Genomic DNA, 16,074 nt, shown 5'->3' with positions numbered 1-16,074 from the left:
AAAAAAAAAAGTATTTATTTATTCATAAGAAACAGAGAGAGAGAGAGGCGGAGGCAGAGGGATAAGTAGGCTCCATGCAGGGAGCCTGATGTAGGACTCAATCCCGGGCCTCCAGGACCATGCCCTGGGCTGAAGGCAGCGCTAAACCACTGAGCCACCCAGGCTGCCCTAATTTCTTGTTTTTCTTAATTAGACATTAGTTAGAACATTTTCCTCCTACACCCTTTGGTACCACTTGGGGTGAATTAGCACTTGGGGTACTGGAGGGTGCTGGGTTCCTTGGGAAGCAGGGTGGGGGCACTCTGAAGCCCAGAACCTGTGTGAGACAGCACTGGTCACTCAGGACTTGGGGACCAGTTTAAGGAGAGGTGGGGAGTGAGGGAAGCCTAGAATATGGTAGCTATAGCTCTATAGCTGTGCCTCAGCGCTCTTCACGACTGTTCACTAACCACCCTGTCCCCAGAACAGCTCCAATCCTTGTCCCCTTGGCTCCTAACTAGTCACCCCACCATTCCCGGGGCCCAGCTTCTTAGTCTTATCTATCCGCACTTCCCACTGCTGCTTCAAACCACTCACTCCTCCATCTCTCTCTCTTCTCTCCTTCCCTCCGTCCCTCTGTCTTTCCCTCTCTCCTTCTCTCTCCCCTCCCCCCCACAGGCCTTCCTTTACTCCCTTCTCTCTTCTGCCTACTGCCTTCTCTCCGGCCCTGCCTCCACATCAGTTCCATATGTCTCGTTCCTCCTCATCTTGCATTAGGACTCTCTAAGAGTGATGATCTTTTCGGGCTAGGTACTGCCCAGTATGATGGTGGTGTTTGCTGGAGTTCCAATACCTAGTTCCAGCGTGCTCCAGCTGCAGCCAGCCTTTGACCAGACAGTGGTCACTCTGGGGTCATAGAGATGGAGGAGTGGCGGTACTCAGAGCATCAGATTTACCCCAGGACAATGTAAAAAGATGTTCCCTGCATTGTTATTTATGATAGCAAGGAACTGGAAGGTAGTACATACTGGTGGCTAGGGAGCTCTCTGGGCTCTAGTTTCTTCTGTAAAATATGGTTAAGAGCAGTCTCTGTGTAGAGGTGTTATTGTAAAATTAAATAGGAGAAGGATCTTATTTAAGGTATAAAAAGCACTTAGGGGGTGCCAGAGGGGCTCAGTTGGTTAAGCATCTGACCCTTGGTTTCTGCTCAGGTCTTGATCTCAGGGTCCTGGGAGTTGGGCTCCACACTCGGGAGTCTGCTCATCCCTCTCCCTCTCCCTCTTCACCTGCTTATGCACGTGCACACATTCACTCTCTCTCTAAAATAAATAAATCTTTTTTAAAAATGAAAAGTACTAAAAAAAAAAAAAAAAGGAAAGAAAGAACGAAAAAGAAAAGTACTTGATCCAGTGCTTAGTAATGAATTCTCAAAAAAATGGTCATTTCTATTATCAGCATTATTAGAAACAGTTTAAGAATGATTAATAGAAGGCCAGCACAGTCATTTTGAGTACATCTATTGTGGACTACTTAGCCATTGAACTGAGTGTTTATAAAGAGTGTATTTTGGTATGCAGTGATGTTAAATTAAAAAAATGTATCAGGGATCCCTGGGTGGCGCAGCGGTTTAGCGCCTGCCTTTGGCCCAGGGCGCGATCCTGGAGACCCGGGATTGAATCTCACGTCGGGCTCCCGGTGCATGGAGCCTGCTTCTCCCTCTGCCTGTGTCTCTGCCTCTCTCTCTCTCTCTCTCTGTGTGACTATCATAAATAAATAAAAATTAAAAAATATATATATATCAGTATATAAAACTCTATAGTACGGTGTTAAATAAGCACACATAGAGGAAAATCTGGGGATGAGACCATAGATATTACCAGTGTTCGCTGAGTGATAAGGTTATAGCTTTTCTTTTCTCCTTTTTCTGTACTTTAAAAAGAAGAAAGCAGCACCTGACTGGCTCAGTCAGAAAAGCATACGAGTCTTGATCTTGGGGTCATGAGTTCAAATCCCACATGGGGAATAGAGATTACTTAAATAAATAAAAAACTTTAGGGCACCTAGGTGGCTCAGTGGTTGAGTGTCTGTCTTTGGCTCAGGTCGTAATCCCGGAGTCCTGGGATCGAGTCTCACATCGGGCTCCCCACAGGGAGCCTGCTTCTCCCTCTGCCTGTGTCTCTGCCTCGCTGTCTGTCTCTCAGAAATAAATTTTAAAAATCTTTAAAAAAATAAAATAAACTTTAAAAATAAATAGAAGAAAGACTTGAGAATAATTAGATTATATGTTTCATGAATCGGCTGTCCCTATGTGACCTTTGTGCCCACTGGCACAGCCACACACTCATATTCCATTTGCAATGTGGGTAGCCCCAAGGACAGTGACCACTGTCTTATTTTGGAGTCCCATGGGGAATGTTCTCTTTAGGCCTTAATCCCCAGAAAAACTGTGTATCTCCTGGCATGCCTTTAGTTGTATAACTGATGGTTATAACTAATATTTTTCTTCAGCCCCCAGGAAACTCAAGGCAAATTTGTGTCTTACCTTTATTTTTATTTTATTTTATTTTACTTTATTTTAAGATTTTATTTATTTATTCATAAGAGACACCACACACACACACACAGAGAGGCAGAGACACAGGCAGAGGGAGAAGCAGGCTCCATGCAGGGAGCCCGACATGGGACTCGATCCCAGGACTCCAGGATCAGGCCCTGGGCCAAAGGCAGGCGCTAAACCGCTGAGCCACCTGGGCTGCTCTTATTTTTTTAAGCTTTTATTTTATTGTATTATTTCTTTAAAGTTTTATTTATTGAAAGAATCTCCATACCCGATGTAGGGGCCCCAACTCATGACCCTAATACCAAGACTCTCACGCTCCACTGACCGAGCCAGCCGTGCGCTCCCATGTCTTACCTTTAAAAGGTCCCTCATCCATCCTGCTCAGGGGCCATCGCAAACCCTTCTCTGCCTCCTCACACCCTCTCCTCCATCACCCCTCTGGGCAGGCAGCCCACGTTGCCTCTGCTTCAGAGACTCTGGAGGGCATCCCTGACTGTGAGCTCCACGCGGAGGAAAGGCCTGCTTCCCTCTTTGGACGGTGGCCCCAGCCTGGTACTGAGCCTCACCTGGGACTCGAGTTGGGGGTGCCGGCTGCCCTCACTGCTCATGGCCGCTCTCTTTCTGTCACTGCAGCCTGTCCCTGTTTCTGTCCCTGACTGTGGCCCAAGTCACTCTACCCTCTGCTCTCAGAAGGTCAAGTCCAGAGGATGTGGTTTTTTGTTTGTTTTTTTAAAAGATTTTATTTATTTATTCATGAGAGACACAGAAAGAGAGGCAGAGACACAGGCAGAGGGAGAAGCAAGCTCCGTGTGGGAAGCCCGATGTGGGACTCAATCCCAAGACCCTGGGATCACACCCTGAGCCAAAGGCAGACGCTCACCCACTGAGCCACCCAGGCGCCCCCAGAGGATGTGTTCTGTTATAACTTTAGATGACCCCTCCGTGGAATTGACCCCCTCCATGGAACTGATCTCCCTGCACTCGGAAGTTCTGTCCTTCCTTGGTTTCTGTGCTGGCTTCTCCGTCTATTCAGGCAGCACGCTTGGGCTCCTGAGCCCATGTTCTTGGGGACCCCTACCTCCACTCCATCTTCTCCCTCTGCACGGACGCATGGGCACGGTGGAGGATGGACATGAGGCATCTTCTCCCGGCACAAGGCTCCCCACTGTGTCATATCTCCAAACCCCATGCTGTGTGCCCCACTCCCATATTCCCTGCCTCCTGCCCTGCTGGCCCTCAGACCTGTTTCTCTCCCTGTCTTGTCGAAAACCACAGCCTTCCACCAGCCAGTCTCCTCCCTGGTCCTCGCCCCTTTGACCCAGCAGTCATGTCTTGACCGTACTTCCTCTTCCCCCCTGCCACTGCCAAATTCAGGCCCACGCCTTCTTGTCTGGATCACCACACCTGCTGCTCAGCATACCATCTGCCTTACCATCTCAGTCCCCTCTAATGCACCTTCTATGCTGCCTCGAGGGATCTTTCCAGAACAATAATTTTCATGGTGTTCATGCCCTTTTGAAAATTCTCTGGTGCCAGCTGCCAGAACAACCCTCGGTCCCAGCACCCAGGTGCCTCATAGTCTGACTCCTGCTTGGCCTCTCAGCACCCACACCCAGTGCCTTCCACTGCACAGAGACCCCTTGAAGTTCCCCAGATGTGTGTCCTGCTGTTTCCCCGCCTCAGCACATGCTTCCCCCGTCTGTGGAGCTCTCAGCTCTCTCTTCTTCATCCAGCTGTTTTTATTCTCAAAGCCTCCCCTGGCACCCCGAGCACAGGTTAGCTGCCCCTCTGGGCTCCATATCCCCCTGGATTCCTTCTCAGGGCACCCATCACACTAGATTACAAATGTCTGCTTACCTGGAAACACCTCCAGGGCAGGGACTCTCCATCACCACCCAAGCACCTAGCAGGTGACCAGTAAATAGCCATTGAAGGGCTGAAATGAAATCCTTTTTGAAAGGAAACTGGGGAATGGGGATCCCTGGGTGGTGCAGCGGTTTGGCGCCTGCCTTTGGCCCAGGGCGCGATCCTGGAGACCCAGGATCAAATCCCACATCAGGCTCCTGGTGCATGGAGCCTGCTTCTCCCTCTGCCTATGTCTCTGCCTCTCTCTCTTTCTCTCTCTGTGACTATCATAAATAAGTAAAAAATTAAAAAAATATATTAAAAAATAAAAAGAAACTGGGGAATGAATGAATGAGAAGTAGCACACCCTTAGCGAGTGTTTCCTAAGTGCCTGGCACTATTAGAAGCATTTTGTAGGTCTCACTCGCTAATCATCATAGCAGTCCTGGAGGTGGGAACTATCACTGTCACCTCCATTCTTTGTGATGCCAGCAGGCTGTGTCCCAGGACCTGGTGGGGGAGGGGGGGCGTCCCATGGGACCAGCCAAGAGGGGCCCTGGCTATTCACAGGACAGAAAGCAAACACGAGCCAGCAGGAGGTGAAAGCAGAATTTATTGAAGATGTCAGGAAAGTGCAGGTAGAGACAGTGTCTGGGAGACTCAGGAAAGGGATGTGAGTCTTGTCTATGCTTGTGGCCTGGGGTGTTTGTTGAGGGTGGTGGTCTGGTGTATGTGTCCTCGCAGGCAGCCAGGAACTGATTTGAACAAAGACAAAGGCCCAAGTGTTATTCCTTGGAGCCAGGGGTTCTTGGTGTCAATGCCTAGTACCAGGGGGTCTGGAAGACACATATGATGGCTTCTCTAGTCATTGTCACCTGGTCCTTCCTCAGATGTCATCTCTTCCAGAGAAATCATCCACTCCTTGTTCTTTACAAGAAGGATGCACTATCTGCATTAGGAGGCTTGTGTAAAGTGGGGATGCTAGTCCTGGCAAGAAGAGAAACAGGGAAAGGAGTGAAAAGATTTTTATGGAGTCCTTCAGTTTCCCTGTCTCCTTTAGATGAGGAATCCGAGTACACACAGGTTCAAGAATGTTGCTCAAGGTCACACAGCTTGTAAGTGTAAAAGCTGGATTTGAATCCAGGCAGTCTGGTACCAAATTGTTGCTCTTAACTGCTCCGACTATACGTTTTCTCTAAGGAAACAGGAGGAATGGTGAAAAAGAAAGTGAAGAGCAGGGATCAGAGAGCTCCCTGCTCATAAGAGGGTTGCTTATCAATGCACCATGCCCTCAGCTTCCGTGGGCCTGAAGGGAGAGCCAGGAGGTCTCTCCCTTTGCATCTAGGAGAGAGGTAAAAGTGGGATTGATGTAGTTTGGACATATAGGTGAGGTTTGCTGGGGTGAGGTCTGGAGCCAATGACCAAGAAGGGTTCTTGAGATGTCTTTGGTGCAAAATGGTGGTTCTATGAAAGCATGGGCACAGGACCCATGGGCAGAAAGAGCTGCTGCACCGGGGTTGTGAGGGGTGCTGATTATTTACTTGGGGGTTGGGAGAGGTAAGGAAAAGGGAGGTTTCCAAAAGAACTTTCATATGCTAAAGAGTACCTACAAGATACTGGAGGCCTTCCCACTGCCAAGTTAAGGTTGTTTTTCCCCTCTAGCAATGTATTAACATTAAGATAGTTGGGAGCTTCCTGGAGGAATATAACACTCTTCCCACTTCAAGTCTCTGTCAATGGGCTACAGGTTATTATTATTTTTTAAAGATTTATTTATTTATTCATGAGAGAAACAGAGAGAGCGGTAGAGACACAGGCAGAGGGAGAAGCAGGCTCCATGCAGGGAGCCTGATGTGGGACTTGATTCCGGGACTCCGGGATCACGCTGAGCCAAAGGCAGATGCTCAACCACTGAGCTACTCAGGCATCCTTGGGCTACAGGTTATAAGGACATTTAATTGTATGTACATTTCTTTTTTTTTTTTCTTTTAAAGATTTTATTTATTCATTCATGAGAGACACACACACACAGAGAGAGAGAGAGAGAGAGAGAGAGAGAGGCAGAGACACAGGCAGAGGGAGAAGCAGGCTCTGTGCAGGGAGCCCGACCTGGGACTTGATCCCGGGTCTCCAGGATCACACCCTGGGCTGAAGGTGGCGCTAAAGCGCTGAGCCCCCCAGCTGCCCTGTATGTCCATTTCCTTCTGGAAGCTAGGTGATTGATAAAAATTCTTTGTTCTTGTAAATCACTAAGACATTTGTAAGCTGAGGGAGACCCCTGTCTTGCTGGACTGTGCTCTCTCTAAATTAACTACTTGTTTTTCCTTTCCTTAGCTTTAGGGCAGCCAGGAGTGCCTGAGGAATGTCACACACATCCCACCCGGGGGGGGGGGGGGGGGGGGGGGGAGTTGCAGGGTGTCAGCTTGTGTTGTGTCCTCAGCTAGCCCTTATCAGAATCTCTTTGCTCTTCACTGCTCATAATGCTAAGAGGCAGCCTGTTTGGTGTTTCCGGGGTCAGGCGGCCTGCTTCCAGAATTTAGGCAGGAATCCTAACCTTTCAATCCACACTTTCCTCTTCTATAAATCAGGGATACCTATGGTATCTACCACATAGATTGTGAAAAACAAAGTGAGATAAGGAGTGAATGTGCATAGCCCAGGGCCTGACACAGGGTAAGCATTCAACAAATAGGACACAATATTATATTATTTAGGTAGTAGCTTTGGAATCAGAGTAAGGTTCGAGACCATATGGCATCGCAATTAAATCCGAATTTTCTGCCCCTCTTGATGGGGAACAGAGGGCTAGCTGAGGACAAAGCACAAACTGACACCCCACAAACAACTCCTTCACCCACGGTGGGAGACCTGTGACATTCCTCAGGAAGTTCCCAACTGTCTTAATGTTAATGCCTTGTTAGAAGAAAAAACAACCTTTAACTTGACAATGGCAAGGCCTCCAGTATCTTGTAGGTACTCTTTAGCTTATGCAAATCCTTTGAAGACTCCCTTACCTCCCCCCACACTGCAGGCTTATAATCAGTCACCCCTCACAAGCCCCGGGGCAGCAGCTCTTTCTGCCCAAGGGTTCTGTCCCCGTGCTTTCATAGAACCACCGTTTTGCACCAAAGACATCTCAAAAACTCTTTCTTTGTCATTGGCTCCAGACCTCACCTATACCAAAACCACATCACTCCGAGTTCCCTGATATTCTATTCTAAGTTTTAGAATTCCATAGGCTTACTAGGAACCCGGCAGAATCTTCTGATCCAGTGATTTGCATTTGTGTAGTATCTGTGTTTGTTGATTGTAGCTAATTGAAGTAGGTGAGAACTTGGAGCAGGGGCCTGGAGTAACAGGGTTCAGTCCCTGCTCTGCCACTTGCTGGCTTATTACTTTGGACAAGTAACTTTAGCTCTTTGGTCCTTGGTATCCTCATCTGTAAAACGTAAACTGTAAACAAACTATAGAACAAAACATTGTAATGGTTAAATGAGAGCATGTAAAAACACCTGGAAAGACAAATAGTTGACACCTACTTTAAAGGTTTAAAGTGTTGGGATGCCTGGGTGGCTCAGTGGTTGAGTGTCTTACCTTCAGCTCAGGTCGTGATCTCAGGGTCCTGGGATCAAGTCCCACATTGGAGTCCCTGCGGGAAGTCTGCTTCTCCCTCTGCCTACATCTCTGCCTCTCTCTCTGTCTCGTGAATAAATAAATAAAATCTTAAAAAAAAAAAGGGGGGGGGGTAAGTGTGGGGCACCTGGGTGGCTCAGTTGATTGTCTGCCTTCTGCTCAGGTCATGATCCTGTTGGGTTCTGGGATCGAGCCCTGCATCAGGCTCTTTGCTCAGCAGCGAGTCTGCTTCTCTCTCTGTGATTGTTGGACCCTGGCTCACGGGTGCCAACGTGTCCCGGTGGACACCCCAGAGACTCAGACCCCAGACAGGCAGATGCAATTAGCAAGAGGGTTTATTGAACGTTTGCGCAAACGGGCTCTCCGCCTCCGAGGAGGAAGAGAGCCCCGATTAGCAATTACAGGCATCTTTTAAAGGCAAAAGAGGGATCCCTGGGTGGCGCAGCGGTTTGGCGCCTGCCTTTGGCCCAGGGCGCGATCCTGGAGACCCGGGATCGAATCCCACGTCGGGTTCCCAGTGCATGGAGCCTGCTTCTCCCTCTGCCTGTGTCTCTGCCTCTCTCCCTCTCTCTCTGTGTGACTATCATAAATAAAGAAAAATTAAAAATATATATACTTAAAAAAAAATAAAGGCAAAAGAAAAAAAACCGCTTAAAGACAAAAGAACCGCGGGAGTCCCTTAGCATTCAGGTTATCAATTTCTCAGGTCCACATGAGCCTATTCAGGGGCATTCCAATCAGGGAGTGGGGGGAAATGGTTTTCTTATCACAAACAGAATGCTTTTTGTTGCTAAAACTTCAGGAAGGCACCTGGATGGGCTGTCTCTGGATTAGGGCTGATCCTACTTACCGGGGGGGGGGGGGGGGGGGGGGGGGGGGGGGGGTTCTTCAGTGATCTCTCCGGCTCTCACTCTCTCAAATAAATAAATAAAATCTTTAAAAAATAATAATAATGAAAGGTAAGTGTTGTTTTTAAGGTGACGCTCAAGTATGTTAACTCTACAGATGACTGGCAGGAAGATGGTATGATTAGTAACAGCCTCAAGCTGTGGAATGAAGGAGGAAAAGTGGGTCTTGGATGGAGAGGAATATGAATCTGCCTGTGGCTCCAGGTGAAAAATGAGTGTTCAAAAACAACAGGAATAATAATTTGAATTTTGTTGTTTGTTTCAAGTCTTTCTGTTCAGATAAAGAATTAGAGAAATTCCTCTCTTCTCCTTCTCCAAGAGCCATGTGGCTGGATAGCTTCTGGTGGATCTTTCATGAGAGGTACCAGGTAACACAAATCTGATTGCTTCTCTCCCTTGCTTATTTTTCTCTGGAATAAACCCAACCTCTTTCACATGGGCTGTAAACCTCTGATTTTGTGGAACACTCCTGCAGCCTCATCTGCCATCTTGACCACCCCCCCTGCGCCCCCTCCCTCCCCAGTGCCTCACCTACCCAGACACCCCATGCCTCAGCCACTGCACAATGTCTTGTAGCTCCCTGAGTGTCAGGAACCAGTCTGTGTCACATGGCTGGTCAAGCATAGGGCCGGAAGCAGAGTCAGCACCTCCCAGCCCAGAGTTTGGGTGCTTTCTTCAACAATCTGTCTCTATGTATATATCTATTTTATAAATCCTATGAAAATTAGTGTACTATTTCATTAGTAACATGAGGTTAAATATCTCAAGAATGAGGTTCCTAAACATGAGAAAAGTACATATTTCAGAATCTCAGCCGTTGGCCATTTAAACCAGGGGCTCTAGTAATTCCTTCTCCACTTTTATTCCTGGTAGCCAAACAAGGAGGTCCAGAATAAGCTGTTTGACCGGATATCCCAAAACTACGCCTCTCTCTTGCTGCATGAATTCAAGTCCCACTATGAAGAGGCTCTCTTAAAAGTGAGCATCAAGCACTGTTTGGAGAAAAAAAAATCACACTAGATATCTCTTCACTTTTATTGCCAATAGAATGCCCATAACATTCTGTGAGGGAGTAAGCAGTGAGTCGTGCTATATTCATACACTGACTTGTAATGCAGCAGTTAAAATAAATAAGGCAGATTTATATATGGTATATTTTAAGTAAAAAGCAAAGCAATTTATAGAACTCTGTGTTTAAAAATGTGTATGTGTGTGTGTATATATATATATATGTATGTGTGCCTCTGAATAGAAAAAAAAGATCTAGACAAATACTTACCAAACTCAGCAATGGTTATCACTGCGGAATGAGGCTGTAAGAGACTTCCTTTCCCATTTTATATATTTCTGTAGTATTTAAATAAGCGTGTAATTTAAAAAGTATAAATATACATATATTCACAAAGACTGGTTTAACTACATAAATTATTTAAAGTACCACAGTCAGAGTTAAAAGGCAAAGGAGAAACGGCAGAAATCACATAGCACATACATCACACAATGTAACGAACCCTTACAAATCGGGGTGCCTGGCTGTCTCAGAGGCACATTTGACTCTTGATCTTGGTGTTGTGAGTTCGAGCCCCACTTTGGGTGTGGAGATTACTTAAATAAAAACTTTTAAAAAAGAACTCTTACAGGGATCCCTGGGTGGCTCAGTGGTTTAGCACCTGCCTTTGGCCCAGGGTATGATCCCAGGATTGAGTCCCACCTTGGCCTCTCTGCATGGAGCCTGCTTCTCCCTCTGTCTTTGTCTCTGCCTCTCTCTCTGTAGGTCTCTCATGAATAAATAAAATCTAAAAAAAAAAAAAAAAAGCTCTTACAAATTGGTAAGTAAAGATGAGGGGCGCCTGGGTAGCTCAGTGGTTGAGCATCTGTCTTCGGCTCAGGTCGTGATTCCGGGGTCCTGGGATGGAGTCCTACATTGGGCTTCCCGCAGGGAGCCTGCTTCTCCCTCTGCCTGTGTCTCTGCCTCTCTCTCTCTGTGTCTCTTATGAATAAATAAATAAAATCTTTTAAAAAAATATTAAAAACATAAAACAATAATCATTTGATATTCCTTTTTACCTGCTAGATGCATTGATTAAAAAGAATGAAAAAAAAAAAAAAAAAAAGAATGATTCCCAGGGTTGTAAAGCATCTAGGGAAATGGCGCTCTGAGAGTCTGAGAAGTAAATTAATACATTTTTGCTACAAGGCAGTTATACTAGTTAAGTGTCCACCTACCAAATCACTTCGATGTTCTGTGCCCCAGTTTCGTCATCTATAAAATGGAGGTGATAGTGCCTCTCTCACTGAGTTATCCTAAGGATTAATTAAGTAAGATGATGTTTGTAAGGCATCTGACATATTGCCCAGCGCCCCAAGCACATCATAACTGCTGTAATTACTATCATGATTCCATCTTCTGGAGGTCATAATCGAATACTCAGGAAAAGCTGCCTTCCCTTATGCATGCAACAGATTTTTGCCTGCGATGTGCCAGACAGAGAGATACTTAACAAAATAATTATTCCACATAATTAGTAATGTAAAGGGATAGTATCCATTGATGGGGATGTTGAATGATTTTGATATGACTACTCAGCACAATATTATGAAGGTCACTCCTGGCAAAAAAAAGAAAATTCCAAAAAGTTGATAAGAACCCAAGGAAGTGCTTATATTATATTGTTAAATGAATTAAGCCAGATACAAATGTGTAATTTAAGATCAACTCAAGTTGAGAAGGAACAGCAGTACCACCTATGCGTAGGGAAAAAAACCCAGTAGTAGTACTTCCTGCTGTCTCCCAGAGGTAGCAAGATGGGCAGGTCAAAGGTATGTCCTCATCTGGACTATTGCAGGTGGCAGAAGGCTGAGCCGCAGACCACCTGCAGAGGAGCTGGGGGAGGGGGAGGCTGCTGGCCAAGCAAGGCGAGCAGCAGGTTTGAGGTGTGGCCCCCAGGTAGGGTCAGGGGTCCACCAAGACGTGGGCCAGCAGCAGAGGGAAATTGCCACCCCCATCTCCTCCATGAGTGGAAGGCCGTGTGGTGTCAGGTAAAGAGTTTAATCATGGATCCTTTTGGCAGTCAGGGGCTCTTTTCTGGTTGCGGAAATGTCCAGAATGTTGCCTGAGCTCTGCTTCCCACCCCCCACCAGAGGTTGCCGTCACTTCTAAGTAAAGCCGTGTACACCAGCTTCTGTTGCTGTTTCCCGCAGTCCTGGTTCAACACGCATGAATTCAAATCGGACATCTGTAACACAATGAGCCTGTGGATTTCAGGTAAGGAGGCCTGCTGTGTCCTGGGGGCAGCAATTCCGGAAACACTTTTCTGCCTGGGCCTCAGTGTGTTGTTGCCATCACACCTCTCAGTGAGGCAGTTGTCCTTTGCTCCTGTTGACATTAAAGAAGGTAAGGTGTGCGGTCAGAGCCCCCAGGAGTACTGATTGTCCTGTTTCCACAAAATAGTGCAGAGACATTCCTTGTTGCCTTATCGTGTCCCTCGATCTGCAGGAAGCAGGTTTTAGCAGAGGTTAGTTGGCCATGTGCTACGGGTCAATGGACCCAGAGCTCAGGAACCCAAAACCGTATGCTGATTGAATGATCCCATTCTTCAACTCCGGGGTGACCCTGTGTGGCCCAACTGTAGTCCCCTCATCCCTGCCATGCACACAGTGCCAGGCTGATGTTTGCTTTTAACTACTTTTCACTCCCCTTCCTACTCCTTTCTTCTGGACCTAGATATTTTCTAAGGTCATTAACATCTGCCTATTGAGACGTTCCTGTGTACTAAGTACTGCACTAAGTAAGCACTTTTTTTTTTTTACATTTCCTATTGTCCTGGGGGTCTCCCAAGTTCACTTCCACACTGGGATATTTGCTCAGAGAACTCACTGTCTCAGCATGTAGTTACGATCACGGCTAAGATTATGGCAATGAAGTGAGGATACACAGCCAGGGAATACTCTTTTTCTTAAAAAAAAAAAAATTTATTCGTTCATTCATGAGAGACACAGGCAGAAGGAGAAGCAGGCTTCATGCATGGAGTCCGATGTGGGACTCTATCCCAGGACCCCAGAACCCCAGGATCACAACCTGAGCCTAAAGCAGACGCTCAACCACTGAGCCACCCAGGTGCCCCCAAGCCAAGGAATACTCTTAAGGGAAAAAACAGGCAGAGTCTGGAGGAATTCATGGTGTGGCCTTCCTTTTGCTCTCTTCCTTCTATGAGGAGTTAGGCAGGGCGCTCTCATCCCTCTGCAACAAAAATGTAGCAACATGTTTGATGTTTCTGCCTGGGGAAGCCTACAGGAGACACAGCACCCGCAGCTTATACTGGGGGCTGGTCACATAGACACCTCTGTCTATCAGGTACCAAAATTCCAGGAAAGCAGGTGTTCAGCAGAAGCCACATTGTTTTATAGATTGTTTAGGCACATTAAGCCTCTTTTGACAGGAAAAAAAATTTTCTCCAGCTATATTATTATAATTGATGTACAACATTCTGTAAACTTAAAATACACAAAGTAATGATTTGATGCATGCATCTATTGGGGAATGTTAACCATGGTAAGGTTAGTTACATTGGTAAGGTTAGTTACAACATCCTTCACCAAATAATTACCATTTTGTTGTTATGGCGAGAAGACTTAAGGTCTACTCTCAAAGCAATGCTCAAATATACAACACACTGTTATTAACTGTAGTCATCATGCTTGTACATTAGATGCCTGGAACTGGTTTCTCATATAACTGGAAGTTTATACCCTTTGACCAACATTTCTTCCTTTTCTCCATCCCCAGCCCTGGCAACCACCATTGTACTCTCTGCTTCTATGAGCTTGGCTTTTTCGATTCCATGTATAAGTGAGATTATATGGTATTTGTCTCTCTGTCTGCTTTATTTCACTTAGCATAATGCCCTCAGGGTTCATCCATGCTGTTGCAGTGTCTGATTTTCCTTCCTTGTCTGTGACTGGATAATATTCCATCATGTGTATATACCACATTTTCTTTATCCATTCATCATCAATGCATGGACTGTCAGGTTGTTTCTACGTCTTGGTTGTGGTGAATAATGCTGCAGTGAATATGGGAGTGCAGGCATCTTTCTGACACAGAGATTTCTTTTTTTTCTTTTTCTTTTTTTTTAAGATTTTATTTACTTATTCACAGAGAGAGAGGCAGAGACATAGGCAGAGGGAGAAGCAGGCTCCCTGTAGGGAGCCCAATGAAGGACTCAGTCCCAGGACTCTGGGCTCACGACCTGAGTCAAAGGCAGATGCTCAACCCTGAGCCACCCAGGTGCCCCCACATGGTTTTCTTACAAGAAGAGCATTAACCCCATAAACATCACCATCAGATATTTAGGGAGAACCCGTTTCTGGTTAGCTAAGTATGATAATATGTTGAGCAAATACTTACTAATCTCCTATTTATCATGTGCTAGGTCCAGTGCTAAGCCCTGGAGATGCACAGGTGAATAAGATCCAGGTCTTGTGTTCAGGAGCTCATAGTCCAACAGGAAGAGAGGAGATAATCACTCCAGGAAAAGGAGTGATTACAATGCCTTCACATCTGGACAGCACAGGATCACGTGTCCTGGTGTGATCCAGTTGTCATACCCACACTGTCTGGGGGTGCCAGGCGAACCTCGCCATCTCTTTTCCAGAGGAAGCCACCAAAGCTTCCTATAGATGCAGAGATGCAGGAAGTGGCTTCCCCAAGGCTACAGGCCCAGTGTAGGATGGGGCTAAGGCTTGAACCCCCTTCCCCAGGACCAGTGGGGGAGGGAGGAGAGGGGCTCTGTCTTGTTTTCTGCCTCCTTTCTCTTCTATGGAAGTTTTCATGATCACTCTTCACTCCCTGTTAGGTATCTACCCTTGCCTGCAGAGCTATAACAGCTGGGACTATTCAGAACTGGATCCAGAGAGATTCCGGAGAGAAAAAATAATTCTTCAGAGAAAATTGTTAAAGAGTAAGGTACCCCTTGTGGATTTGGGCCCCCTTTATACCTGTCACACACCAGCCACCATCCAGTTGGGGCAGGGCAGGGCCTGGCAGGCTAGGGCCTTAGTATTGGCTGGGTTCCCTCTCACATTCCGCCAAACTAGCCACCAACATGACTGAAATGCTTTCGCTTAGGAATTCTAGAGTCAGCACGACATAATAGCTGGGAAACAGAGGTGGAACTTTATGTTAATTATACTGAGGGATGCCAGTGGACTGGGTGTCTACTCTGGGTGAGGTTCCATGCTGGGTCTTTATCCATGTACTTAATCTCACAATAACCAGCTTGAGTACACACTAAATCCATTTCACAGATAAGGAAAGTAGAGTCCAGAGAAGCAAGTTGCCCAAGGCCTACTTTCTTATGGCACACAACAGGTGCATAAAGGGCCCTGTGTGCCAGACACGCATGCCCCGGCAGTGCAGTCTAGTGGAAAATTTAGGTCCCACAGTCACACTGCCATGGATTAGGCACTGCGGTGGCGCAGGGAGAGATACCCAGTCTAGCCCTGAGATGGTCAGTCAGTGGCATGCAAGCTGAGATTTGAAGGATGTGTATTTTAGACAAGTGAAGGGGACAATTACTGTTCCAGATGGAGGGAACAGCATGTGAGAAGACCCAGAGGCATTCCTCATGGCAGCCGTGAGAGGACTCTTAACGGGTAACCAGCCCGTGGGTGACGAGGCCAGAATCCAAACTCAGGACTGCAAAGCCAGAGAGACACATGCTGAGTTTGACAGATATTTCCTCCAGTAAGGGCATATCGACCCATTTCATGGGTGCACCCCAGAGTCGCAGCGAAGCCCTATCTTTCATGGGTCAATAGGATCCAGGGTGCAGACAACATCCCACTAATAAAGTCCCTTAACCACACACAGGAATTTTTGGAAGTGGAAGATAGGAGTGAGAAAATTATTTTTGTCTTAAATTATTTTTTGTCTTAAATATAGTGCAAACAGTTCGTGCTGTAGAGAACGAGTCTAACCACAAAGCGGTACTCTGATTAACAATAAAAATAATGCTATTGCACACTGGCTGCATTCTTTGCACCAGCCACTGTTTGGGTTCTTTTGTGTCATCCCTACCTGAACCTCACGAGTGAGCCTGTCACCCTAATCTTACAGCAGGATTTGAGGTGCAGAGAGGTTCCTGCGCC

General features: G+C 46.6%; 1 protein-coding gene across 2 annotated transcripts in view; it reads left to right on the top strand.

The window, feature by feature from the left end:
• FAM227A (family with sequence similarity 227 member A) overlaps positions 1–16,074 on the top strand; it is an 86,763-nt gene that overhangs the window by 15,313 nt on the left and 55,376 nt on the right. Inside the window, exons 7-10 of one of the 2 annotated variants that reach the window (XM_025984224.2) lie at positions 9,192–9,293; positions 9,799–9,903; positions 12,067–12,190; positions 14,781–14,885. In XM_025984224.2, the coding sequence (XP_025840009.1) occupies positions 9,192–9,293; positions 9,799–9,903; positions 12,067–12,190; positions 14,781–14,885 (436 nt within the window). The remainder of the gene's footprint in view (positions 1–9,191; positions 9,294–9,798; positions 9,904–12,066; positions 12,191–14,780; positions 14,886–16,074) is intronic. The other variant, XM_072746249.1, reaches the window with a different exon arrangement.

Source organism: Vulpes vulpes, unplaced genomic scaffold (genome assembly GCF_048418805.1).
Source record: "Vulpes vulpes isolate BD-2025 unplaced genomic scaffold, VulVul3 u000000677, whole genome shotgun sequence".
In the NCBI taxonomy this organism is placed as follows: Eukaryota; Metazoa; Chordata; class Mammalia; order Carnivora; family Canidae; genus Vulpes; species Vulpes vulpes.
This window is presented reverse-complemented; position numbering and strand designations above follow the sequence as displayed.